Raw genomic sequence first — 26,807 nt, forward strand, 5'->3', positions numbered from 1 at the left:
AACTGTCAAGAGCAGCAGACAACTGTCCATACCTGGACAATGCATGAAGAGTGATCGGAGAGCAGACTGCATGCGTTGCTCCAGTGTGGGCTTGGGGCATGTGTACAATACTGCCATCTTGTTCTCAGCCTCTTCAGGAAGTGATGACTCCAATCAGAATGTGATAACAGCAGCTTATCAACTGATCATATGTGAGCAACATGTTCCTGCATGCTTGGGTGATCTATGAGACCCTAGGAAAGTCCGGTCTTGTGTTTTCCATGTATGGACAGTTGAGTTTGGAGGGGCGTTTGTGATGTTAATTTTATCCTCAGCCTCTCAGAGACATAGCTGCAACTGCAAAGAACAGTATCCAGCTGCTAAGGGCAGTCAGCAGCCGCTATGCAGTATGATAGCAAACCCAAGGACAGAGCAAGGATCAAGCCGACCGATATTAGCAGCTGCCCATACTAACATGACGCACGCAGAGCAGGCACAGCGCAGGCTGCATGCCTCTCCTCTATTTATGGTTCTTAACTCTGACGTGCGCACTCTCATTCGCATGTTTTTCAACAATTCCCCACTTTGTTTGGTTTCTTTGACATTGGAACATTACACATAGTCATTTCCCCACATTGCTTATCTTCCTTGTTCTTTATAATAATTGCATATCCAGTAAAGATTTCTGTTTATTTGATATTGCAGTGATATGTTGATCCGCATATGAATAATGCTGCCTCGAGCTATAATAGCTCAGGGTTTCACATTCTGAACACTCCATTGTGTACCTTGGCCCACAAATGTTTTGTGCGTAAGCGTGCTTCCTCAGGACCTTTCCAATGGTGTAGCTGGAATAAGGATTCTAAAGTGGAAAAGTTCAAGTATTGAAATGTATTCCACTTGGTGAATACGTGGATATCTTCTTCCCATCTGCATATTGTACTGTGATTATTATTACTAAGGTTTACTTGAGGACATGGATTGAAATCTAGCTACCAATGCTTTGCTCTATGGCCTGACCAGTGCACCATTGCTGCTGAGCTAGGTTTCCACCATATAAAGATAATAATATCAACATTATTAACATTATTATCAGATAATAATGATTATTAGACCAAATTCCTCACTCTGTTGCGCTTGTCAAATTTAGTGTATGTTTTTTGTTATGAGTGTTTGCATTGCATTAAAACCCTACTGCAACCAAGCGCCTTCGCGTCTTTGGACTTTCCCGCTCTTGTTTAGCTTTCCAGAGTTGAGTGCAATAGGCGTGTCTGGATTTGGTGCCGTGTAACCCTCTTGCTACTATGTCTTACAGCCATCCCGGATGGTTTCCGCATCGAGCTACAGCCCTCTGAGGAACCCATTGAGGGCCAAAATGTCAGCCTCAGCTGCAAGGCGGACAACTACACCTATGAGAGCCTGCAGTGGTACCGCCTGGACCTGCAGACCCTGCACGATGCAGAGGGTAACCCACTGGTGCTCGACTGCAAGAACGTGCACTTGTACGCTACCCGGCTGCAGGGCGAGCTGCACTTCGACTCCGAATCCAACAATGCAGCGCTGGTCATGAGCATCCCCGGGATCTCTCTAGAAGAGGAGGGAGACTACGTGTGTGAAGTGCAGAACCGGAAGACGCGAGAGAAACACTGCCACAAGAAGTATATTGCTGTGCTTGGTGAGGAGCTTCAGGGGACGGGGCAGTAAGAGGGTGCCTGGGGGCTGTTATCCCTGTGTACTGATCCCTCAAAGGCAAATGGGTCACTCAATAAACTGGGAGATTTTGTGGCAGGCCGGTATCCGTGAAAGAGGCAGAGGAACTGGGGTATAGTCGGTCATATGTCAAGAAAGCCTGAAATGTGACTGACTAGACCCAGAAGAAATAGACTGTTGGCCAAACTACCTTATTTCTCTGTAGGTTGGCCCACCCAGACCTGCAGGTGTACATGTTATAGATTGTGTAAGGCGAGTGGACAAAGCCTCAAATGAAACTTCAACCTGCATTGGGTACTGTATGGGTTGGTATATAGGGCTTTGTTACAAGTTCGGCAGTGCGGTAAAAAAAAGTGGTGGTAATTCTGTTACTGACACTTGTTTTTCTGGGAATGGAATTACTGCCACTTTTACCGCACCCTCGAAATAATTCAGAGTTTGGTAGTAAAGTGGATTCTTCACTTTAACACCAAAAATCGGTACATATACCACGCAGCATTACTGCTCACAGTAAATGCACTAAAAATCCCCATTGAGTCCTATGTACTCCAAAAATGAGGGATCACACCATCACATTGGTAATGCCACAGGACTGAGTGGCGGTAATGGTAAACGAGTTTGGCAGCAAGTCAGCTGATTTTCTGCTGATTCACCGCCATACTTGTAATGAGGCCCTATTACCTTTAATTAAGAGTCTTCTCAGAGCTGCCGCAATTCTAACCTCTGCCAGCTGGTGGCTACGTAGGAACCACTATACATACAAGTGAATGGCAGCTTCTCTTGCTCCAGTATGATAAGACCCTAAGACTAGTCACTTTAGGGCACGAATACGCCCCCTTTCTGATGGACCATACACCTTTACGCTGTTCCACTGACGATGTGATGTTTGCTCTGCTCCATGTTTCTCTTTCTTCCCCAGCCCAAGAAGCTCCACACCTGCTGCAAAACCTAAGCAACAAACTGGTGAATGTCAGCGACTCTATGGTGATGAGATGCGATGCTGACGGCACGCCCAGCCCGCGCATACTCTGGTACAAGGACAACAAACTGCTGGAAGAGGTCTCAGGTAGGGCTGCTGGTTCCTGGTGTTTGATGGGACGTAGGGTGCAAAAGGAGGCCTGGGGGCTCTGGTTCCTTCTGGGTGCTTAATGGGACTTCATGTGTGGGCAATCCAAGAAATGGTGGAGTGGCCAGTAAGGGAATGTTTGAGGGATCAAGGGGGAGAGTGAGAGGTGTCGAAGAGTTAGCTCTTACTTCGGGTGTTTGATGGACCTCGAGGTGGGTGAGATCAGGAATTGGCCCCCTCAAGTCTCAGCAGTAGTTGGACGTTTAGGGAAGACACTGCTGATTCAAAAGATGCTGGCCCTGTGTCAGCCTGCATGTGTTGGACTAAAGTGTGGATTAGACTCTTGATGCTTCTGGCCTGGCTGTGTCAAGCAGTGGCAGAAAGAACAAGTAGTTTGTGTGTGCTGATGCAAGCACTTACTCGGTACCCAAACAAAACCGTCCAGAGCCAAAATAAGCATACACTAAGATGGCTGGAGACGAGAACAGTGCATGGAGCCGGTGCTGTGCCACTTAATGCCATTCACAATACAGACAATTATATTTGCCTTCCTTGGCTCACGTATGAGTGAGGTTAATTATTGCCCCCGGATAGACACAGAAACAATGAACAAAGATGGAGTAACCCAACATGAGAATTGGTGTTTCCACTTATTGCAGGGATCGTCCTGGGGGACTTAAACCATACACTCAGCATCCAGCGGGTGCGCGAGGAAGACGCCGGGACGTACGTATGCTGGGCCTGCAATGGGCGTGGCTGTGTCAACTCATCCGCCAGTGTGTCTGTAGAAGGTAAGGGTGTGCAAAGCACATTGGACATTCCGCATTTGCTACAGATTCAGAGTTGAATTGTTCATAGATCACTTTAATGGTAATTCTGTGCCATGAGAGGTTACCTGTACAATATGGATCAGGCAGAAGTATGGTGACCAGACGTCCCGGGAGTTTTTTAATTTTATAAACCCTTGCCCGGGTTTAGAAGGGTGGGTGGCTACGGTGCCGGTTTTTGCTGGGACCCAATTTCGAAATCCTGAAATCGGGCCCAACGTGACTCTTTCTGCGCAAATGGGGGCATTCACGCCCCCATTTCCTCCCCCTTACCCTCCCCGTCTCCTCTCCTTCAATGAGAGGAGTGTGCCTGTGAGCACACACCCTCCCCACGCCTCCCTCAACAGGCCAGCGACATAGAAGTAGGACTACAGTGTTATTTGTGTTTACTTTAGTCCTATGTCTATTGCCTGTCCAGTTTTTTTTTAGTTTTTTTTATCTGGTCACCCTAGGCAGAAGGGAAATCTGTGTGAAGCTGGGTGTGGTGCGTAGGCCATCGTCTCAACAAAAGTTCATGCGTGGTCTTGATTAATGCTGATTTCAGGTTTCCCATCGTCTCAACAAAAGTTCATGCGTGGTCTTGATTAATGCTGATTTCAGGTTTCCTGGTTGCAGATTGGAAGAGCCTGGTCACTTTGTGCAGGGGTTCGTTGTGACACCTGTATGCATCAGAGTGGAATGTAATCCTTGAAAAAGGTTATCTTCTGGGCACTCTTGCATTCCTTGAGGTTGAGGAAGTTTCTTTGCTATTGCAGAGGTCTGCAGCCTTTGGCTCTCCAAATGTTTTGAACTACAACTCCCATCCTCCCATGCCTTGTCAATAGCAAGGTATCATGGGAATTGTAGTCGAAAACATTTTAGGAGCCAAAAGTTGCAGGCCTCTGGCAGCATTCCAGAGTTAGGTTCCCAGCACTTTGGTGATTCTCCCTCCATACTTCTTTCAGCCTCTGTAGAAATTTAAGTTAAATGATTTGCCCCACAGGGAGTTAACAGATATCTCTCAAGCTAGGCGATATACTTCAGACAGCTTCAGGCCACTTGGTTTTAGATCCACTGGGGTTTCTGGATCGCACTCGTTGGTACGCCCATGTAGGCGATGTTGCAGTAGTCTTAGTGTAGACAAAACAGTATAAGAGCAAGTGCGCCTTTTTAACAGCGTGGGCTGTTAACTGGAAACCTTGTTTTCACTTTCTATATGAGAGTGGGAGAGGTTCAAAGTCGCTCAGGTCAGGATGAGGGAAGTGATCCTGCTTGTGTGCCCACTTCTCATGACTTCCTTTTTGGAGACCTTCAAGCACAGGTGGCTTTCATTTATCCAGTTACTGATTTTGTTAGATTGCTCAGGGTGGGGTGTTTTACAAATCTACGTGGATCTGTGTCTTGTCTACATAGATGTGCAACTCTAATTTCTCTAGGCTGAGAATCTCCACCAAAGGCCTGTGTTGATATTAAAAAGAAGCATCAGAAGTGAAGAAGCTTCAAGGATGCCGCACGGGACCTGCTTGATCAACAATGTGGTGCGGCTTGTCAGGAAGGAATGTAGTGCCGGGCGTGTAATCCCTGCCCACCGCTCCTGTGTTGACTGACTCTCTGATTCTTCCATCACAGGTTCGGATGACAGGACAAACGTTGAGATCGTCATCCTCATTGGCACCGGCGTCATCGCGGTGTTCTTCTGGATTCTCCTCATCCTCATCTTCTGCAACATCAAAAGGGCAAGTTCCAGAGGAAGCGGTAGTGTCTGTGGGACAGCGGGCCAGGGGGAGATTCACTGCAATGTGAGGGGGTAGTATGGCGGCAGCAGGGCTATTCTCATTTTAGAGGCGGTCGGAGCTGGGTCAAAGATATTCACAAAAGGCATTGGTGTGGCCAGGACCAAGTCCGTGACATGTGAGTAGCTAGACGGACTGGGCAAAGTCGCTGTATGAGGCGTGGTAGGGTGTTTCCTGAGTCGTCTGGTCTGGTGCAGAGCTAGCCGCATGTGATGAATTGGTAGGCCTGGGCCAAGTTCCATGTAATAATGTCCCTGCAAAAATGTCGCCATGTAGAAAATTCGCAGAAAAATGGCTGTTTTTTGCTGAGACATTATTACATGGCGCATGAGGAGGACGCCCCCCGCAGCTCCCAAAACCTTTTTTTTTTCAAGGGGAGCGTGGGACACCCCTGCAACCCCCACCACCCCTGTCCCTATATATATGGTCACCTATATAATGTCGCCACAAACCTTTCCCGGCGAAATTATATACAACAACCATATATATAGGAACATTACCTGATAACCTGGGCCATAGCCATTTTTGGAGTGTACAGCCCTAAGCAAGAGGCAAAGAGACTCATATTTGTTAATGTTAATGTTAAAGAATGTTTATACTGCGCACTGTCACCACTGGAGTGGTCCCCTGGACCTCTGGAGAGTCTAAAAGGCAAGAGTGTAGGTTAAGTTAGTGAGGTGCAGCCAGGTCTGGGAAACAGTCACATATAGGGGTGATCAGCGTTGAGCCTTTAGCAGATTTGGAGTAGAGGGAAGCTCCTAGAGTAGCCAATCAGGTAAATAATGATGGGCTGACAGTGCCCGCCCTGTCCACAATACTTACACCCAAAATATGTTCATGTTTGTTGCAGCCCAGTCACGCTGACATCAAGACAGGTTACCTGTCAATCATCATGGATCCTGGCGAGGTGCCCCTGGAGGAGCAGTGCGAATACCTGCCCTATGATTCCAGCAAGTGGGAGTTCCCCCGCGAGAGACTGCGCCTAGGTATGACATCATATTCCACTGTGGTCAATGAGCTACCTCAAACTGCCCATGTGCCCCAATTTCCTCACACAGTCTGCCTATGTGCCCTAAACTCCTCACACCACCTGCATGTGTACCCAAAGCTCTCCACACAGTCGGTGCACGTGCCCCAAGATCCTTATTCTGACTGTCTGTGCCCCAAACTCCTCACACCACCTGCCTGTGTACCCAAAGCTCTGCACACAGTCGGTGCACGTGCCCCAAGCTCCTTATTCTGACTGTCTGTGCTCCAAACTCCTCACACCACCTGCCTGTGTACCCAAAGCTCTCCACACAGTCGGTGCACGTGCCCCAAGCTCCTTATTCTGACTGTCTGTGCCCCAAACCCCTCACACCACCTGCCTGTGTGTACCCAAAGCTCTTCACACAGTCGGTGCACGTGCCCCAAGCTCCTTATTCTGACTGTCTGTGCCCCAAGCTCCACAGTCTCTCCATGTGACTGGCACAGGTTTCTCATACTGTTGGCCCATCATCCAAGCTCCTCATACTGTCTGTCTATGTGCCCCAATGTCCTCACACAGTCTCCCCATGTGCCTCACGCTCAACATGTCCACCTGTATGCCTCAGGCTCCTCAAACAGTCTATCCACGTGGCACAAGTGACCCATTCTCTCTGTCCGGGCCCCCAAGGTCCTCCCAGAGTCTTTCCATGTGCCCCAAACTCCTCGTGCTGTCTGTCCGTGTGCCCCAATGTCGTCGTCCTGTCTGTCCATTGGCCCCAAGCTGTCCACGCTGTCTGTCCAGTGCCTTATGCTGTCTGCCCTTGTGCAGTGTCGGTATTTCGCAAAAAGCATCCAGACTTCAGTGGTGGCAGCACACAAGGTTGGAACCCCATTAACGGTCATTCTATTATTTTTAAAAGAAACGTTTGCAAACTCGAGGTTGTATCTGGTTAATAGTATATGACCACTACCAGGCATCAAGAAAGAATCTACTAACTGTAGAAAAAGCTGGAGTCATACCTTCTCCAATAGGCCACTAGTCAGACGGGCAACATCACATCAGTTGTGAGGCAGATCAGGTCACGATGGAGGGAGTTTAGAATGGGGCACGGTAGGGAAGGTGGAGTTAGGACAGGATTTGCACTCTGTGCCCTATATCGTCTGTGATGTTATTATGTTGGTTGCATGTACCAGGACCTAAATCATCTATAGGCGCCCCACCTTGCATGAGGTCCTGAAAGAGGACAATACGGATATTGGAAGAATAGGTACAGGCTGAGCAGCGGTGAGGTAAAAGACACAAGGCCCAACGGAGAAGGTCCGGAGACATAATGATGGTGCTGCTCTACAAGACCACAGTGTCTGAGAAGAGACCCGCCGTGCCCCCTCTCTCTTCCTATTTAATGCAAGCGGATTGGTGTGAAGAAGAGGCAGGAGGATAGCTCAGGGGCAACGTGCTCACCTTGGAAGCAAGATGATGTGGAGCAACACAGGTTCGATCCCCGAGTCCGCGCTCAGAAACCTCTGGGTATTAAGTGCGTTATAAATAACCTATCATATCATATCATGCTAGGCATACATACCTACATTCCTATACACTTCGCCGCTGTGAATTTTACTGGACCATATTGAAATCTGAGTTCGAAAGAGCATTGTTCTCAGGTTGCTGAAGGGCATGCGTTGGCACCTGCGAGCCCAGGGTAGCCTACCCGAGGCTACCAAAGCTCTAACCCACACAACATAATCACAAGGAGGCTCCTCCTATGGCGACTGTGGCCCAACAAGGGGTTTGGATGCAATTGGGTGGTTTTGGGATCATAAGTAAATTTCACCCCAGAATTTTTGGGGAAACGGGCAATAACTGAAACAGAGGGCTAAAGTCAGAACGATGCGTCTGAGCAAGGGGGGAGCCCAATGGCCCCCACCAGTGGATGTGCCATCCATCTGGCCCCCAAGAAAATGCCTCATTTAGACAAGAAATGTTCAACAATCCAATGGCATATTTGTGGGCGTTTTCTCTGTTCATTTACAATCTTCGTTATGACGTGTCAAGCAAACGTTGAACCGCTTGCTCTTTCCCCGCCCTCATAGGTAAAGTCCTGGGTCATGGAGCCTTCGGGAAGGTGATGGAAGCCGCAGCCTTCGGGATAAACAAGAGCAGCAGCTGTGAGACGGTGGCGGTGAAGATGCTGAAAGGTGAGGCATTGTCCTATGTCTATGTTGTTCTTTGGTCCTTCTGTGGGCGCGGCGTCCGCGCGTGAACCGTAACTGTGATGCGTGTTTCTTGCAGAGGGCGCCACCGCCAGCGAGCACAAGGCCCTCATGTCCGAGCTGAAGATCCTCATTCACATCGGAAACCACCTCAACGTGGTGAACTTGCTGGGCGCCTGCACCAAATCCAACGGTACGAAGCCAGGCGCTGCGGAGTTGCCCGAAAGGGGCCTGCTGATGGAAGCTGTTGGAATGAAACACCTGTGCACAGTATATCTAGAAGTATTTGAGCACATGCTGTTTTTACAGTTTTCTGATTGTCTGCTTTGCCATTTCCAAATATTTCTTAATGGCTGTCCCAATTCTTGCAGTACTGTTACCATGCTATTCCCAATCTCTGCGTGTCCTTTCCGGACACCCTCATGTGGCAATCCTAGTTTCCCATGTTGCCTTTACAAATACAGTCCCAGCATAGTAGCAGGGCTTTCAGTGCCCTTCCAGTGTCCCAGAGATACCCCAACGCGTGTTCCCCTTTCTATCTACATGCCTGTGTCATTACCCAGTGAGGTGTGTCCCTTCCCTGGAGGCGCCCCACTTTCTCATGGAGTTCTTCAATATATATTACAATTTATCATCCTTGTGTATGCCTTGTGTGTCGTTTTTGGCGATTCCTTAGCAATGCTTCTAACATGTCCAAGAGTGCCGAGCCTTCTAGACGCCCAAGCCGTCCTGAATGTACAATGGACGTCTCCCACCTCACCCAATGCTGGCTGCATCTGTAATGACGTCATGTCCTCTCTTTCAGGCCCCCTCATGGTGATAGTAGAGTTCTGTAAATACGGAAACCTCTCGAACTACCTGCGCACTAGAAGGGATGGATTTATTCCCAACAGGGTAAGTATATGTGACTGCGCCTTCTCCCTGGGATCCTGGGTCCATTCTTCTAATACGATGAGTAGCGCTTCAGGACATGGCGGTAACTCCGGGGCATGCATAGTCCTTTGCTATCGAATCAAATGCGCGAGCAGACACCACTCGAATTTTATTTGCTCTTTTTTGTTCTCGAATTTTACGACCAACCTCAGGCAATATTGGTGAGGTTGGGGGGAGGGTGATGAGAGGTGTTGGAGCCTGCAGGAGGTCTCCCCAGACCCCTGCATTCTCTAGTAAAAATTCAAGAAAACAAATACGAGCAGTTTGTTCGAGCATTAGACACACATCCTTCCCTTGGCATGCACTGCATCAATGGAAGGACTCATTTTGTAACTTGGTGTGCAATGGTGCTGGACTGCCCTTACGGGAGGAGCCAGGCCGATATGCAAATGTTGATCTCCGTCTCGTCTGTTATGGCACAAAAATGTTAGAGGTGATCGTGGGTCCTCCTGAGTCGACATCTTCCTACAGAACAGGGGCTTTATTCACCTGTGGCAATTGGTGAAACACTTGGGGTTTCATCCTAAATTAGAAAGAGTACATCGGGCATGGACCTCTTCCTCACCGTACTTAGAGAGACGCTGCAGCCCTGCTGGAAGTGGGGTCCTACGGGCGCATCCTAACTGTACCTACTGATGTACTCTCCTGTAACCAACTTCTTAAGCTCTAGCGCCTAGATGCCTCTGGGCTTTGAGCACTTTATAAATGTCTAAATAAATAAATAAACAAATAGCAGCTCTTTAGTTCAAGCTGCTATAACCAGTAATGGGGTGATAGGGCACATTCTGGGAGGAAACAACCCACAAAAGGGCAACTGAAGGTCGATGGGATGCTGTTTTCCGCAGTGAATCTACTACATGAATTTGCAGGGCGCACTTTTACAGAGTGTGTTGTAACATGTTTCGCACCCTAGGAGAAGTCCCCCAGGCTGCGAAGGAAGGTGCGATCCATGGTGGAAGCAGTGCGAGTGGATGGCAGGAGCAGTGCGGGTTCAAGCGAGAGTGCCATGTTTACCCGAATTATGATCAGCAAGAGCCTGAGAGGTCAGGAAGGTAAGAAAGGTCACTCATGCCAACAGAGAGGCCTCCCTCTCCAGGGTCATCTAACCGAGAACATGCAATGGCGAAATAGAGGTGCAGCCTACAAGAATCTCTCATTTAAGGAGTTACCCTCCCTAGAAGATTATGGAGACATAGATGTCTCCTGTGTTTGAAACTGCACAGGACTATGTGAGTACAAGTATGTCTCTCGTTCAGTTAATGGCATGCCATAGACTCCTAAGAGGCTACTGATGTCTCCACTGAGTGATCCTTAATAGCCACCATTGACGTCTCCACTGAGTGATCCTTAATAGCCACCATTGACGTCTCCACTGAGTGATCCTTAATAGCCACCATTGACGTCTGCAGTGAGTGGTCATCCATCGACACCTAGAAGACAGTACACAGAAACCCAAGAAGGCGTTTACTTACTCGGCCACACTCCCCATAAAATAATACATGGCTGCAGGGAGTGTCACTCCATCCTTGTGGGGTGGGGCTGTCATTAGAAGTGACACTTTGTAGTGAAGCATCATACAAGGTGGCTACTTGTTGGCGCGGTCAGTAAGTGAGCCTTGAGAGGAGTGAATGGGTCCTTCCTGTGCCCGCCCTCAGGCATGAAGAGTGTGCTGGTCACCTAGACCGGGGGAGGTGACAGCATGGCCGCCCTCTGACTCCAGACAATACTATTGGCATCACATTCCATATGGAGCAAGGCATCTGTAGCGGAATAACTGGGGGTCCATAGATAGCTGATGTACATTGAAGAGGACGCCCTCAAACACGACCCACGTGACCAAGTTGAAGGGCTACCTTTTGTACACGCACCTTCACAGTTGCTGGGTATAATCGCTAATTGTTTAGGCCAGCTCCAGAAAAAGCCTGGCGTCATCCAGTCCGTTCTCCTAGACTTGCATACCCACTTAGAACTTCTTAAAGCTTGCTGGAAAATGCTAGACCAAAGAGATAAGAATACAGTTGTGCTTTCACTGGTTGCAATTGTATTTGTTGGATAATAGTTATAAATAATGACAGTAGTCACATTGTAGTGTCTTGAGCAGTTCTTTGAAACCTATCCTATATTGGGTTCATTAGGTTAATGGCTCCGATGTAGGGAGGACAATTGCATTGATAATCATTCAGTTGCTGTCTACCTTATTCATTAAGCTTGTGGATCCTTGGTTCAATGTTTAATAGGCTTTAATGTCATTCAGTTGTTGCCTGTAGATCCTTGGTTCAGTGCATGATTTACTGCATGATTGAATTTAATGTTATTCAATTGTTGCCTTTAGATCCTTATTTCAATGCATGACTGAATTCAATGTCATTCAGTTTTTGCCTTCAATTTGTTTACTCTTGGGTTCTTGAAGTTTGTGGATCCTTAGTTGAGTAAATAATTGGATAGGATATCGATCAATTGATGATTTCTTTATTGGTAGGTGGTGATGACTTTGTGTTCTTACAAGTTGCTTTTGAGGTAGTTAGGGTTATACTGTTATTCTGGTGATTTGTCGATGGGTACAAACGTTGCCCCTATTTATTTTGTGATTTGCTCCTCAACACGTGTTTCCCTGCCTTATGATATGGCGGTTCATCAGGAGGTGCATAATTTTTGTTTGATGATATAATGATGCCTACTAAGGTTTTTAATTGTGAGTCGATAAAGGATATTGTTGCAAAGATTTTCTTATTGGGTTTCCATTTCTTGCATTACTTTGTCATAATCCTCAAATTATGGCTATAGCTGTAATACATTTTTTACTTTCGGATTTCAGCTATTTGCCGTAATGCAATCGTTGAGTTTACATAAGGTGCGCTTCCCCTCATAGAAAGTGCACGTTGCTGATAGCTCTAGTCATTACGGGTCCACCTAGTAAAGTGACCCGCCTTTGTCTGGCCTACCTGATAGGAAGCAACTTCTTAAAGCTTGCTGGAAAATGCACCTGAGCAGAACTTGGTGCAGAGGGTGTGCACAAAAATGTTGGTCAAACTTTCCACATTGGATTTTGCAGTGTATTTCGCCCTCCGCATGAGCAAATACTATCTAAACAGGAAGTGGCGTAGCAGGATGTTTACCCTCTGTATTATTAGAGTCCTAGCCCGGTCCGCAGGGTACACAACTCAAAACAGGAAGTGATCTAGAGCAGTGTTCAGCTTTGTGCTAATGCATGAGTCGTAACCATGGGCACAAGGTGTACGCATCAAAATAGGAAAGGGTTTTCGATTCTGTGTTAGTGCCTGAATCACGCCCAGGGTATAAGGAACACAATTCGAAATGAGCAGTGAAGTAGGAGGATTTTCTCTCTGCTGGTGGGGAAGTACGAAGTAGTTGCTATGGATACACGCCATTCCAATCAACACAGAAAACTATGCCACGGAATGACGAGTACTGTGTTAGTGCATGAGTAATAGGCCTATGCAGGGCTTTAAGTGGGCCGGGGCCTGCCGGGCTAGACCCCGGCAGGCTCCGAAATTTCGTTTTGAGGCGGGGTCCTGCCAGGGCCCACTAATCTCCCTTGGCAGCCCTGGCCACTACACGAAAAGGCATTTTTTTCTACAGCCTGAAGATCTCGCTCGTGTGCGAGAGCTTCAGGCTTCAGAAAAAAATGCCTTTGAGCCATAATGGTGGCGCCGCACCTGCGAGGCATCCCTTTAATCAAGTGATGTCCGTGGGCCGGCGCCACCATTATGGAGAAAACGTGAGGCCGCTGGAAGCAGAGGCCTTGCTTTCTAAATACTGAATCTCCCGCGGATTCCCGGGAGTTTCAGTCTTTAGGAAAAAAAACCTCTGCTTCCAGTGGCCTCACCCTTTCAGCCTTAATGGTGACACTGCCCCTCCCCAGTTGGCGAGGGACAGCGTCACCATTAAGGCTGAATAGGGAGGCGCTGTCCCCTGCCAGGCAAGCCTATACAAAATAAATGCTGAGATCAGCACCCTCTCCCCCATAGGGAAGAGGGGGCTAATCTCTACAAAAGGCTGCCTGGCAGGGGTGCCAGTAGCCCATTGAGCCGGGGCGTAGAGGGGGCGTGGCCTAACGGGCCATCAAGACCCCCGTTGTTAGGCCCCGCCCCCTCGATGAGCCCCAGCTCGATTTGTAGTGCCACTTAAGGCACTGGGCCTATGCATACAGGACACAAAGTAAAATAAGTGTCATGTAGCACGAGTTACGCAATTTAAACCCGGTAAACGTAAAAGTGGGATGTTTTCCTTTGTGTTAATAAAACTGAAGTATTGAAAACCTTTGGATTAATCATAACGACTGGCAGTGGCTCTGTGCAGCTTTCCAAATCCTAGTTGTGCTGCCTACTATGCAATAATAGAAGGCGAGAAAAGATATGCATACCAGGCTTGGCCTCACCCTCATTTACAGTGCAGGTCGCATCCCGTCTAAACGAGGGCATAGCAAGCCATGCATGTTTCTGAATCACTGGGCGTCCTGAGTGCGGTGTAGCTGGAACTCAGAACCCATGTCTGAGCGTGCATATGCCTCCTGGGGAGACTTTTCAATGTTGAAAAGTGATGGAAGAGAATCCTTTCAAATAATCCTAACTGCTAGAAATTGCTCTGGGCAGATCCCTATTCCATTTTTCAGGCTTCCATGCCATTACTCAAGAGGAAAAACATATGCAAATCAGAGTTTGTACCCTAAAAAAAGTCCAGCCCGAACTCCTAGGTCATTCAATTCAGAGCTTGTGACCTGGGAAGAGCACAAGCTCAAACCTGTACTCAAATGACTCCTTTGTGAGTACATGCATCATCTTCTGCCACACTCTCCACTTCATATTGACATGCCAGTCTCTGCACAACACCTGCTTCATGCAATTTACAACTACATACACTTTTGTTTGGCCATTATAATCCAGCAGATGGTCAAGGACAGCACCTCTCATCCTTACACCTGACTTTAGAGCGTTTAAACAACTGTTGCATTCCTTAATCAGATCAGCGTACATTCTCTAAATCCCCATTACCACGCATCACGCAGTTGCAATTCTTATTCCCCAAATCTCCATTCTGGCCCCACTTGTAGGGGCTATGCTCAGTCCTAGCCAGAGCCACAAGGTGTGTAAAGCTGAACCAGTAGTTGCGTCGCGGTCTGTGTCTGTCTCTTCCAAGCATCCCTGCCTCTGGGTGCTTCAGCATGATCACAGGTCGAGCAAGGAACTGCCTTCTATAGTTACTTGCTGTGATGAAACCTTTTTTGACATCTCCTTTCCCTCTCCCATGCTTGTTCCCGGTGCAGTGGAAGATTTGTGGAAGTGCCCCCTGACCATGGAGGACCTCATCTGCTACAGTTTCCAGGTGGCCCGTGGCATGGAGTTCCTTGCCTCACGCAAGGTGAGTAGAAACACCTCCGAGATCAGCGTCATGTTAACATCACGTTTTCAGACTGTCATCCAGGTCTCATTGTTCTCCGGTCTGGAGAGGTGGGTGGGGCTTACAAGAAAATGGAGCACACTACCATCAGACCCGCCTCTCAGGTTGACTGACAGGGCAGGGACAAAGTACTTTTTTATTGGTCCTTTAGAGTTTCCATACACAATAGTGACATAATCTAGCGGTAATCGCTACCTTTCCCATCCCAGCAAATTGTAAACTGGTTTAATAACTGAATCAGCCCAAACATGTAAGCTACCTCACTACCTGGCTAAACCCCAAAGGATTTAAGCTGTCTAACTAAGTGAAACCTGGTGAAACACTGTAAACTAGCTAACTCCCTAAACCAGGTTGGGAAACTGCCAGATAGCTTACTGCGCAGACCGGGTGCTGGAAACTGTAAGGTAGTCTACTGTTTGCATTCTGCCAGAAACCTGTAATTTACCTTAACAGTGAAATCAACAAGACAATGTAATGTAACTAATAATTATTATTATTAGGGTATTTTTGGGGAACCCAGCTTCCGGAAGCAACTGAGCATTCTGCAACCATAGGGGGAAGAACACAGTGAGGGAAGCCGAGCTAACACGCAGGGGAGGGGCAGGCAATTTGGCAGTAAGGGATCTACAAGCAACCAGGGGTGGAAACAGTGGGGAGCACATCACCCAGCTTCAGGTAGGGTAGGAAGTGGGCAGTGTGTGAAGCTGGGTGTTAAGGAGGATCCATTCCATGAAGAGGAGGGTCTTGCACTTCTTCCTGAACGGTAGAAGCAAGGGGTCTGGTATTGACAGGGAGGAGGTTCCAGAGTCTTGGGGCATTGACAAAGAAGGCCTGTCTTCTGGTTCTTTCCTTCCTGCACCAGCAGAGTTCAAGCCGTTACATTTCCTTACTTCTAGTGGATCGCAGGCCCCCGCAGATGCTGAGATTCTCAGTGAGGTAGCGTGGGGACCTCAGGATGACAGCTTTGCAGAAGATGCAGCAGGATTTGAAGATGATACGGGCTTGCAGCAGGTGCCAGTGCATTTCGACGAGGGCTGGGATGATGTGGTCACATTTTCAGAGTCCTTTGATAAGTCATGATGCAGCCTGTCGGGCACAACTCGGGGGTGCCAGAGCAGTCACTGGAAGGCCTTCTAAAAGGGCATAGCCACCAACCAAGTGGGAGAAGTCCAACGCTTGGACAGAAGATCTGACGTTGTTCTGTGGGAGGGAGGAAGGGCTTGATTTTCCGCAGGAGAGAAAGTTGGTACCAAGTCATTTGTATTTTACTTGCTATGTGCTGTTTGAAGGAGATGTGGCTGTCAATGTCGAACCCAAGAGACATGACACAGGTGGCCAGCTGGGCTGTGAAGCCCACAAGGCTCATAGAAGAGGGCCAGGCCTGGATGTCAGGGTGTTCGGGGTTGTTGGTCAGCAGTAAGAATTCAGTCTTGGAGAAGTTGAGCTTCAGGCATGCACTGGGCATCCACAACTGGATCAATGTGAGGCAGTCCTTCATAATAATGCCTTAATCAGGCCAGCAAATGAAAATATATCTTCCCTACTGCCTAAATTCTGCCAGAAAAGGGTGAGTAAGCTTGCGGGCCTTGCAGGTTTCCATTGACATGAAAGGATGTGTAGAACAACGCAAGGCCTTGTGTCAAAGAATAAAATGTGGCATCGAGACTGCCAATCACATGTGCAGAGAAGCCAAAACATTCAAGGGATACATTAACCCATGTGAGGGTTGGTATAGTTAACACACACACAGAAAAAAGATGACTGGGGAGAGATTTACATAAGTAAAATAAAATGAACAGATCCACTGAAAGATTTTGAGCGTGTGTGCAGTTACTATAAATAACACGCAGGTAACGGCTAATGCAGAAGCGGGTTGATACTGTTTATGTCGAAAATAATACTGCAGCAACATACCTGATTGAGACCAGTAGATTTTAAACTAGCTTACCGCATTGTGCGGCCCAGAGAAATTAATGCGGACATACACTCAGATGAGAACATATGAAAATTTCTTTCCTAGTGATTTAGAAATTCTGGCTATTTTTCACCATTAAAAAAGTTAAGAAAATGTGAACTGCCAGGAACCAGGCCAGTGTCCTACATACTGTGTTATTATCTGAATCAGCCAGAAAATTGTAAGGTAGCCTATTTAACGAATCAGTTTATAAAATCTAATATGCAGCCTGAATTGGGGCAGGTAAAAAGCAAACTTATTCTCTGACTCTACCGAGTTTGTTCAGTACCTGAATCATCCCAGACATTTTTAACCTAGCTTACTATTTAGCTGCAGCAAGATATCTGTAGGTTACCCTACTGCCTGCTTCATCCCAGAACAATGCATGCTATTATGCTGACTGAATCAGCCCCGGAATTTAAAATCTACTAGAAAAGTGTAAAATCGACCACTGCCGCTACCAGGCAAGAAGACAGTAAAATAGCTTCCTGGATCAGATCATGTTAAGTGAGCTAGCTACCTCACTAAACCGAAACAGAGAAGACACTTCAGTGCCTAAATTGAACCAGAACATGGCAAATTACTTACCTAACTGAAATAGATCCGATCATTTTGAGGTAATGTTCTACCAAAATCAACCAGAAAATTACAATCTATATGACAACCTGGTTCAGCCCATAAAATCGAAGGGTAGCTTACTATCGGAATCAGCCCAGAATATTGTGAGCTGTCTTACCACTGAAATCAACAAGAAAACTGAAAGCTATCTTATAATTTAAACTAATCAGATAATTCTAAGGCATAGTGCTACCAGAATTAAGCCACAACATTGTAGGGTAACTCATTTCCTGAAACAGACCACATAATTGTAACCTGGTTTAACAATCTGACGGCGATAGGATATATATGTAGAAGATTACTGCCTCTAAAAGAAGGTGCAATAAAGAATGAATTCTTAGAGACGGAAGTCTGTTTTAACAAATACGTTGAGAATACCTGTCCATGACTAGACTTAGGGGTAATTGAGCTATAGTTGCAATTGATGGTATTCTGGAAATCGGAATTTGTTAGGAGTACGATATACAAAAATGTAAAATATTAAAAAAGAAATCTGGGTCATGGAATTAGCATAATGTATTATGCCAGTATGATCGGACTGTCATAACAAGGTGCCTGGATGAAAATGTGAATTGCTGGCATTAGAGAAAATATACTACACATTGTCCACATGCTAATATACATTATGTAATTAATCATGTGAAAAAGAAAAACTGAAGCATTGAGTCTTTTTGATTTATTATCAAGCGAGTGGTCAAAATGGCTGGAGAAGATCATGGTATATAACGGTTTAGTGATGTAATGGAAAGCATCCTAGGGTGACAACTGTATTTGTACGCAGCTCATAAATATTGAAAGCTAGCTTACTGCCCAGATCAGATCAGAATATTGAAATCAGTTCACTGAAGACAGACAATTCAACATTTATAAGATAACCAAATAACTGAAGGCTACCTCACCAGCTGAATCGGCCAAACAATTTCAACCAAACTAATACTCTTCTTATACCAGATTTGGGACCTCTTATTACAAGATGTATATTGTCCATCTGTTTGGCAGGCCCAGAGCTCTCCATGTTGACCTTCACATGAATGCTTTCCTGAACCTTGTGCATTGTTCCCATCTTCTCCTCAGTGTATCCACCGGGACCTGGCAGCCCGGAACATCTTGCTTTCTGAGAACAATGTGGTGAAGATCTGCGACTTTGGTCTTGCCAGGGACATCTACAAAGACCCTGACTATGTCAGAAAGGGCAGCGTGAGTACCGGGGTATCTCGCAAGGGGTTTCAGATTCAGTCTGGTTGCCCTGAGTGCATTTTGGGATGAAGGATTCTGGTTTCTCTCCCCTAGTGGCATGATCTGCATTCCTGCCCATCATTTATCTGGGTACAGCAGGACTGGTATGTAGAGGAAATCCTGGGTGGCTCTTAGGAGTAGGTACTGTAGTGGGTATAGCTTTCCCTATGTTCTGATAAGTGATGTCAAAGTGTTGTTACTTCTTCGTGTGCAGAGAGGATGTAAGAGTCAGGATAGCTTTACCCAGAACCACTATAATAGCTTTGCCTACAGTTTCTCGAAGAGATTACCAAACACTCCTGGGAGAGTATTTTCTCATGGCCCTTACATAACATGTATTTTCATTTTCATGGGTAACTTTCTTCATAGCCCCTATAAGAGGTTTCATCACAGCCCCTCAAAGTGCTTAAAACCCAGTGCCACAAAGAGCTTCCATCAACGTCCCTTAGAGAGATGTTCTCACAGCTGCCAGGATAATATCCTTCATGTCACTTGGGAAAGCTTTGTTCGTAGACCCCATAGAACTGTCCCTCACATCCTTCAACCATAGGGGTGAAGGTTCCTCTGTTTCCCAGCCTGTAACTACATTTATTAAAGAATATGAAGATAACCAGACAGCTCTTGTGTCATAGCCAATTGTATTAATTCTGCTTTCTTGCTCACAGGCCCGACTCCCTCTGAAGTGGATGGCACCAGAGAGCATCTTCGATAAGGTCTACACAACTCAGAGCGATGTGTGGTCCTTTGGAGTCTTGCTGTGGGAGATCTTCTCACTGGGTAAGCACATTGCCGGGGCAAATACCCTTTCTACCACTTCACAGAGTGTTCCATGATGGTAAGCATGTGCCTTCAGAGAAGCGCCAAGCACGGGGGTTGTCGGTGTAGGGCAGGGCCATTGTATGGCATCCTAAGAGGAACAATGATCTGCCCTTTTGGGTTGGGATCAAGCCTGATTTGCATATGGTCTTTCCCCTTCTGTAATGGGTGACGGGCTGAAGAACGATGGTCTGGAGGGATGCCCAGAGCAATGCCAGAGGTTAGGATTAATTCCAAACCTTCCAGCCATCACCTCTTTTGTTTTGCATAAGTCACCTCGAGTGGGACAGGTATTCCCAGACCTGGATCCCGAGCCTGCTGGGCCCAGAGACCCAAGCTACTCCTCACTGATGATGCCCAATGTACCTGAAACATGTCTGGGGATGCTTGTGGTCTCGTGCAGAAGGGAGGTGACCTAGCAGCTCAAGTTCGTGCTGGACTGCCCCTTTTGGCGTGAAACCAAGCCTGATTGGCATATGGTCTTTCCCCTCCTATAATAGCTTGGCAGGCTGAAGGACGATGGTCTGGATGGTTGCCCAGAGCATTGCCATAGGTTAAGATAAATTCCAAACCTTTCAACTATCACCTGTTTTGTTTTGCAATTGACCAGCAGACCAGAGTGGCACTTAAGGAAATCTTATGATTTACAGTTGACTATTGCTTCTGAAATGTCTTAGAACAGGGAAGAAATTAGCCAGATGTCAGGCAACTAAAACCTTTTCAAGTGAGTACCCTATGATCTCTAAAAAGAAGAGAATTTATTTATTTATTTACTGAATATTTGTAAGGTGTTTCCATGCACCGCAACACAAAAAGGAAGTGGGATAAAGGAGAAAAATAACAATAACGGTCCTACTAGGCCTCGTAACATTCGGATCGTGCAAGTGCAGTGACAAGAAGTGCAAGGCGAGGGGCGGGCAGTTTGCGCAAATTTGAAGTGCTAGGGTAGGAAGGGAAGTGCAGGTTAGAGTCGAGAGAGTGCGAGTGAACATGGGGCTAAGGAGGAGGGGGCACTAGGGGCTAGGCGAGTGCTAAGGGGAGGACAGGAGGACAAGTGCCAGGGAATTGCTTGGGGTGCAGGGGGTGAGGGTCCACATGCTAAGAACAAGGAGGGGGATGGATAGGGTGGGGAGGGCTGGTGCCCTGTAGAACTCGGAGGGAACCAGGCAGCCAGTCACTGCAGCAGACCGGGTTTAGCAGGGCAGGGGGGGAGGGAAGGAAGAAGAGAAAAGGAGGGTCTGGAGGAGCTTCTGAAACTTAAGCAGATCCGACTCAAGCCTGAGAGGGCCAGGGAGATCATTCCTGAGGGAGGCTCCTGTGGAGGAGAAAGATCTACCCCCCCCCACTCTCTGCTTAGAGAAGCGTCTGATCGGCAGAGAGTTGGAGCTAGAAGACCTAAGCTCTCTAGCAGTGAGGTATTTAGGGAGAGAGAGTTGGATGTAGCAGGGCCCCATGCCCCAGAAAGCCTTGTGGTTGATGCAGAGAATCTTGAATTTGATCCTAGCAGCAACCGGGAGCTAGTGGAAAGATTTTATGGCTGGAGAGATGCGGTCCCTGGGCTTGAGGCCGAGTGTCAGTCTTGCAGTCCTATGTCTGGATTAGTTGAAGGAGGCAAGGGAGGATAGAGGAATACTGAGGAAGAGGCTGTTGCAGTAGTCTAGCCTAGAGTGTACCAAAGCTCTGGAGAATGCAGAGTTTATGGGGAAAGATGAGGAAGTGAGAATGCCTCTGAGGAGATGCAGGTGATAATGGGCCTTCTTGACAAGGACTGTGGTATGAGGAGAGAAGGAGAGGGAGAAGTCAAGGATTACACCAAGGTTTTTTGACTCACAAGAGGGTGAGAGGAGGGGACCCATAGAGGGTGGCCAGAGGGCAAGAGGGAGCAGGGGTCCCAATGAGAAGGTTCTCACTCTTACTGGGTTTAAGGCAGAGATGGCTGGCAGCACACCATGCCTGAAAAGCAGTCAGACAGTCAGGGATGGGAGAGGAGGAAGAAAAGGCAGTAGAGGGAAGCTTAAAGTAGAGCTGTGTGTAATCTGCATAACACTGGAAGTGAGGAGATAAGGCACAGATCAGGCGGGCCAGAGGGGCAAGATAGATGTTGATGTGCCACGGGGAGAAAATAGAGCCTTGAGGGATGCTGCAGGTGGAGCATGTGATAGGGTAGAGAAAAGGGCTGAGTTGAACCTGGGAAGGACAGTCGGACAGGAATAAGATCAACCAGTTAAGTGCCAGGCCCATGACGCCAAGGGTGTCACCAAGCTGATGTGTCAGGGTGGCATGATTGACCATGTCGAAGGCAGAGTAAAGATCCAGAAGGTTAAGAACGGAAGGTGAGTTGGTATCGAGATTTGAGAGCAAGTCTTCAGTTTTCGGTAGAGCAGTTTCCATGCCTCTGGCTGCTCCGAAGTCAGACTGGTGGTTGTGGAGACAAACAACAGATTCAGTGTGTTGGATCAGTTGGGAGATGACCAGCTTCTCCAGGAGTTTACCCAGTAATGGGTGACAGAGATAGGGCAGGAGTTAGCAGGGCAGGAGGGGTCGGCAGAGGGCTTTTGAGCAGAGGATGCACATTTGAGTGCCTAAGGGGTAGCAGGAAGGAGTCAGTGGCAAAGGAGTGATTACAGAAATCAGCCAATGCTGGCGCAAGGGAGGCAATGTTGTCCTTGATGGTTCTGGAGGAGCAGGGGTGCACCTATTTCGAGGAGAGCTTTCATATCGAGGACTTGTCTCGAGACCTCATCCGGTGCAAAAGGCGAAAAAGAGAAGAGTAGAAGGGATGGGGACAGGAGGGCCAAGGAAGGCCTAAGAGCTGGGGAGGGATGAGAGAGGGGAGGATAGAAGACTGAGGACAGGATGTCCTGAGTTTTGCTTAAGAGGTGGGAGGCCAGTGAAGTACAGAGGGTCATGGATGGCAAAGGAGAAATGGATACTCCAGAAGGATTGGCGAGATCCTTGCAGATTTTTAATCAGTTTGCCTGTGTTGTTTGTGGCCCCAGAAATGCAGATTTGGATATGACCCTCTTTTTCAAGCGGATGAAGAGTCTGTATTGCCTTTGGAGCAGGTCAGCAGGTCTGTTTGTCAGAGGATGTGCCTGATGCCCACCACTTCCGCTCAGCCACCCTGCACTTGCGTTTGAAAGAGGCTCGGTCAGAGTCATACCAGGTGTTGTGCTTGGAGGCAAGCTTCATGCGGATCCTCATGACAGGGGCAAGGATGGCCAGGGTGTTGGTGATAGAGAGGTGAAGATTCACAAGGGCAGAGTCAGTGTGGGAGTCTGAGGCAGGAGTAAGAGTGAGAATGAAAGTGGCGGCAAAAGCAGAAACTGAGACTTGTTTCATCTGTCGAACGACGGAGGAGACTGGCAGTAAAGGCAGAGGCTTAGCCGGGGGACCTAAGAGATCCAGTTGAGAGCACAAGAGAGCATGGTCAGACAAGGAGGGAGGTGTAGTGAAAGGGTTGGAATGTAACTATACAACATCTTGCAGACAGATTTGGAAAGTGAATGATTTTCGTTGACTTCCTGACAGTGTCCACTGGCCCAATATTCTGTAACATCTTTATTGGCATAGTGCATTTTAGCCATTATGTTCTTGTGCAATAGTGCCTGGCACAGTCTTCAGAGGGGCTTTATTCCACTAGCTCTAATCTAAAGAGTGGTTTAAATAACTTGATAACTTAATGAAAGAGTGGTATCTTATATTTGTCTGTGGCAAAATATAGATGTGTAATTTCTGGTAAAAATCACCAAAATCTCCCAATCCGTTTTTTGTTTGACAAATGTGCCATTTTTTAATGGGGGTTTTCCACCACACCAATCATAACTTTACCCACCCCTGCCTTCTACCCTCGACCCCTCTCCCGCTTTACCATGTCCTCATGTATTCCCATCTATTTATTCCTCCCTTTTTCCCCCTATTTTCTACTGACGTTTCCGAGAGTCTTTTTTTTAATTACAAGCTATCTAGATAGCTCAGTGGAGCTGTTTGTTCAATTGTGTATGTTTTCTGTACGACCGCATGGGGTTTTGAAACTGACATAGCGTGCTTGTATGGCATGGTACAGCACATTGAATCACAGCTGGTGGTACGATCACAAAAGATATGCTTTTGTTTCATTCTATGTGCCAGATGGCTGACGTCATTGTGGATTGTTATAAGGAGCATCTTCAGAAGCCGAGCTGCTTTCTTTGCAAAGTGTCTCTATGTTTACGAGCAGAAACAAGATCTCAACGTTGTGGGACGTTTTTGCCGCACATTCATGTGTGGATAAGGCAGGGGGTCTTGCAGGTGATACGGGCATCAATAGGATGAGATCGAAGAGACTTTAGAAATTGATGCACTGGATTTTAGGCAATGCGATTGAATCCCAGGACTTAGGGTTCCTAGTTGGGCCACTTGGAGAGTTGATCAATTGGTGCAGGTTGATGACGAGAGAGTGTTCATAGATGAATGTGACGGGTCCTCAGTTGCTGAATGGGTTCAAGTGCCTGAGTAGATCCAAGTAGTGGTGACGTGTCAACTAAAGAATGGATTCGGGTGGTGAATTTCATTCTGGAGCAGTGGCGTCGCTAGGGAGGTGGCCTGGGGGGGCACCCCCTGTGAAACCCTGTGCCCCTCCCTTCTTCCCCCCTACCTAACACGAGCAGTGACCATGTTCTCCCCCTACTTTAGTTGGTGTCCCCCCTAATTTCTTCTTTGGCCCCCTCTGTGCCCCTTCTTAATTTGATTCCTGGCGACGCCACTGTTTTGGAGTCAAGGGTACACTCGGGCTTCTTACTTTAGTGCTGGGGATCATTGGCTGATCTGGGATGAGTGGCAACAGTTTGTGGAGAAGGGGAGGTGCGCATTTTCTCTGGAGGAAGCTCTTACACACCAAGGAGTCAATGGCAAGCATGCAGGTAAATAGGGCATGCTACTGATTTTGCTAGTTCATGGCAAGTAGGCAGAATTAAATGTCATGGTCAAAGAGATAATCTTATGGAGGGGGGAAAGGTAGACATAGAAGCGCCCTGGTAACAAAAGAAATCCTTGTGGGACTCCACACACTTCCTTGTTAAGGCACACCCTTCTGCCACCCCTTTGGATTCTCTCCCCTCTCCTCTTGTATCTTCAGTGTATCCGTTTCTTCTCCCTTTACCTACTGCTACTGTCTCTACTTCCTTTAAACACGCTTCCATTCTACCCACTCTAAAGAAACATCCCTTGACCCTTCTCTTCCAGCTAACTTTCACCCAATTCCACTCCTACCCTTTTTCTCAATGCTTATGGAGCTTATTGCTTACGCTCAGGTACGTGTCAGTGCTGATGCACATTTTTCCACCTTGTGAATCACGATTCCTTCCACCCAAGACAGTCCACTGAGACAGCTCTTCTCTCATCTCCAATTCTCATCTCACAGCCCGCTACTCTGAGCTTTCTTCTCTTTTTATGTTACTGGACCTTTCTGCTGGTTTTGATACGTTCAACTACTCTATTCTCCTGTCTTGTCTCTATCATCTTGAGGTTCGGGGATCTGTTCTTGACTAGTTCCGCTATTAGCTTTCTGGATGCACATTTTCGGTTTCCCGGATCGGTCAGTCTTCTTCTGTTCTCCCTCTTTCTTATGGTGTACCTCAATGCCTCAGTCCTAGAACCCTTAATTGGTTCTCTTTACATTATCCCGCTGGCTTCTCTTTTCTCCTTTTTCCGATTCGCCCATCATGTGTATAAGGGGGATTCACAGATTGTTCTTTCGATTCCTTTACTTTTTCTTTTCAGTCTACTCTCTCCTCTTGCATTCTTGCTATCCAGTCCTGGATGACTGCTCATTACCTTCACCTAAAACCCTTCTAAAACAGGGGTCCTGTTTGTCCATGCCTCTAATATTCCCCCTCTTTTACATCATCTTGTGCTGTGCCTTCTTCCTCTGTCCCATAACCTGGGCATTATCTTTGACTCCTCCTTATCCTGTTCTGCTCACATCGCCACTTTTGCACACTCTTGTAGTTTCCAACTCTATAATGTAATAACTCTATAATAACCGAATGGCTTGACAATTTCTCACCACCTCAACTACAAAGACTCTTGACCACTGTATTGTGCTCTCTGACCTATTGTACTGCCACAACCTCCACCTTGGTCTCCCTGCTTTCTGACTTGCTCCTCTTGCTCTAGCTATAGTTCTTCTATTGCCTTCTGTCCTTACCTCCTCATGAGTCCACCTCACCTGCTCTTCTTTCTGTTTGGTGTCTTTCTTTTCACTCATACTTGCTGATTCATTTTCTCTATATTGTCTTTAAAGGTCCCCATGGTCCATCTATCCCTTGTCCTCCTTGTGTGCCCTCCCGTTTTCACTCTTTCTCTTTACTAGCCCCCAGGCACTGGACTGCCCTTCCCCTTTCCCCCCCTCACTCTCCTCTTTCCTGTTTTTTAATCCCGCCTTAGCGATCATCTTCTTTCTATCTGACTGTTTTGTTGCTCAATTTGTTTTACACCCTAATGTACCGTTTTCAGTTTGTAAAGCGCTTTGGTGTAAGTCGCTAGACAAAATACAAAGAAATACAAAGACAAGACTTGGCGGGATTGGGAGAAGTAGGGCCCAGTCAGAGAGCCTGGGAACAAAGGGGATGAAGTAGCCCAAGAGTCCTACAGCTGAGAGGTAATTGAGGAGAATGACATGGTGTATACTGTCGAAAGTAGAAGTACAATCTAAACTATTGAAAGACATGACAGGTCTTAATTTCACCCACTGTGTTGATGGCATTATGCTTGATTTTGAGAAGGGTGGTGTTTTCTTTGCCAGTTCCCCGGATGGAAGGCATACTCTAAAGGATCAAGGAGATCCTGAGCCCTTTGTGTGACGGATTTTGGGCATTTTCTGTAGGGGAATGCTATTTTATTGAGTGTCTGGTGGTATCGAGTGTCTGGGAAATGGTTTTGAATAGCTTGTGGGTAGGAACTGATTAGTGTGTAGGCAAATTGCTCTGTTGTTGCTGTAAAGGCACTTTGTGATATCCTTTGGAGGTGGTCTGTGGTGTTGAACAATACCCCGTTAATGCTTATTCATACCATCTGCATCTCTGTTTGAGGACCTTTAATCAATGATTAAATGAGCTATTTTCATGCCTCTGAGTGTAGGTGGCTGTATCCGGAGTTTGAAGAATGGCATTGTTGATAGTCTAATACGCCACCGCTAGAGGTGCTGTCATAGCACACAATCCAGAAGACAGTATGCAATGGGCCTGTGTTTGGGCGGTCACTATTATTTGTCACAGTACTGTGATGTACATTAGTCCATGCCACAGCATCTGAGCAGCCTT

General features: G+C 47.1%; 1 protein-coding gene across 4 annotated transcripts in view; it reads left to right on the forward strand.

Annotated features, from left to right (window-relative positions):
* Positions 1-26,807, forward strand: part of FLT4 (fms related receptor tyrosine kinase 4) — a 394,600-nt gene that overhangs the window by 298,032 nt on the left and 69,761 nt on the right. For all 4 annotated transcript variants that reach the window (XM_069654085.1, XM_069654086.1, XM_069654087.1 and 1 more), the window contains 12 exons: positions 1,295-1,654; positions 2,609-2,755; positions 3,415-3,546; positions 5,191-5,297; positions 6,205-6,340; positions 8,412-8,516; positions 8,611-8,724; positions 9,337-9,425; positions 10,378-10,516; positions 14,749-14,843; positions 18,529-18,651; positions 19,356-19,467. In XM_069654085.1, coding sequence (XP_069510186.1) covers positions 1,295-1,654; positions 2,609-2,755; positions 3,415-3,546; positions 5,191-5,297; positions 6,205-6,340; positions 8,412-8,516; positions 8,611-8,724; positions 9,337-9,425; positions 10,378-10,516; positions 14,749-14,843; positions 18,529-18,651; positions 19,356-19,467 — 1,659 coding nt within the window. The remainder of the gene's footprint in view (positions 1-1,294; positions 1,655-2,608; positions 2,756-3,414; positions 3,547-5,190; positions 5,298-6,204; positions 6,341-8,411; positions 8,517-8,610; positions 8,725-9,336; positions 9,426-10,377; positions 10,517-14,748; positions 14,844-18,528; positions 18,652-19,355; positions 19,468-26,807) is intronic.

Source organism: Ambystoma mexicanum, chromosome 3q (assembly GCF_040938575.1).
Source record: "Ambystoma mexicanum isolate Mex_15411 chromosome 3q, UKY_AmexF1_1, whole genome shotgun sequence".
NCBI classification, from domain to species: Eukaryota; Metazoa; Chordata; class Amphibia; order Caudata; family Ambystomatidae; genus Ambystoma; species Ambystoma mexicanum.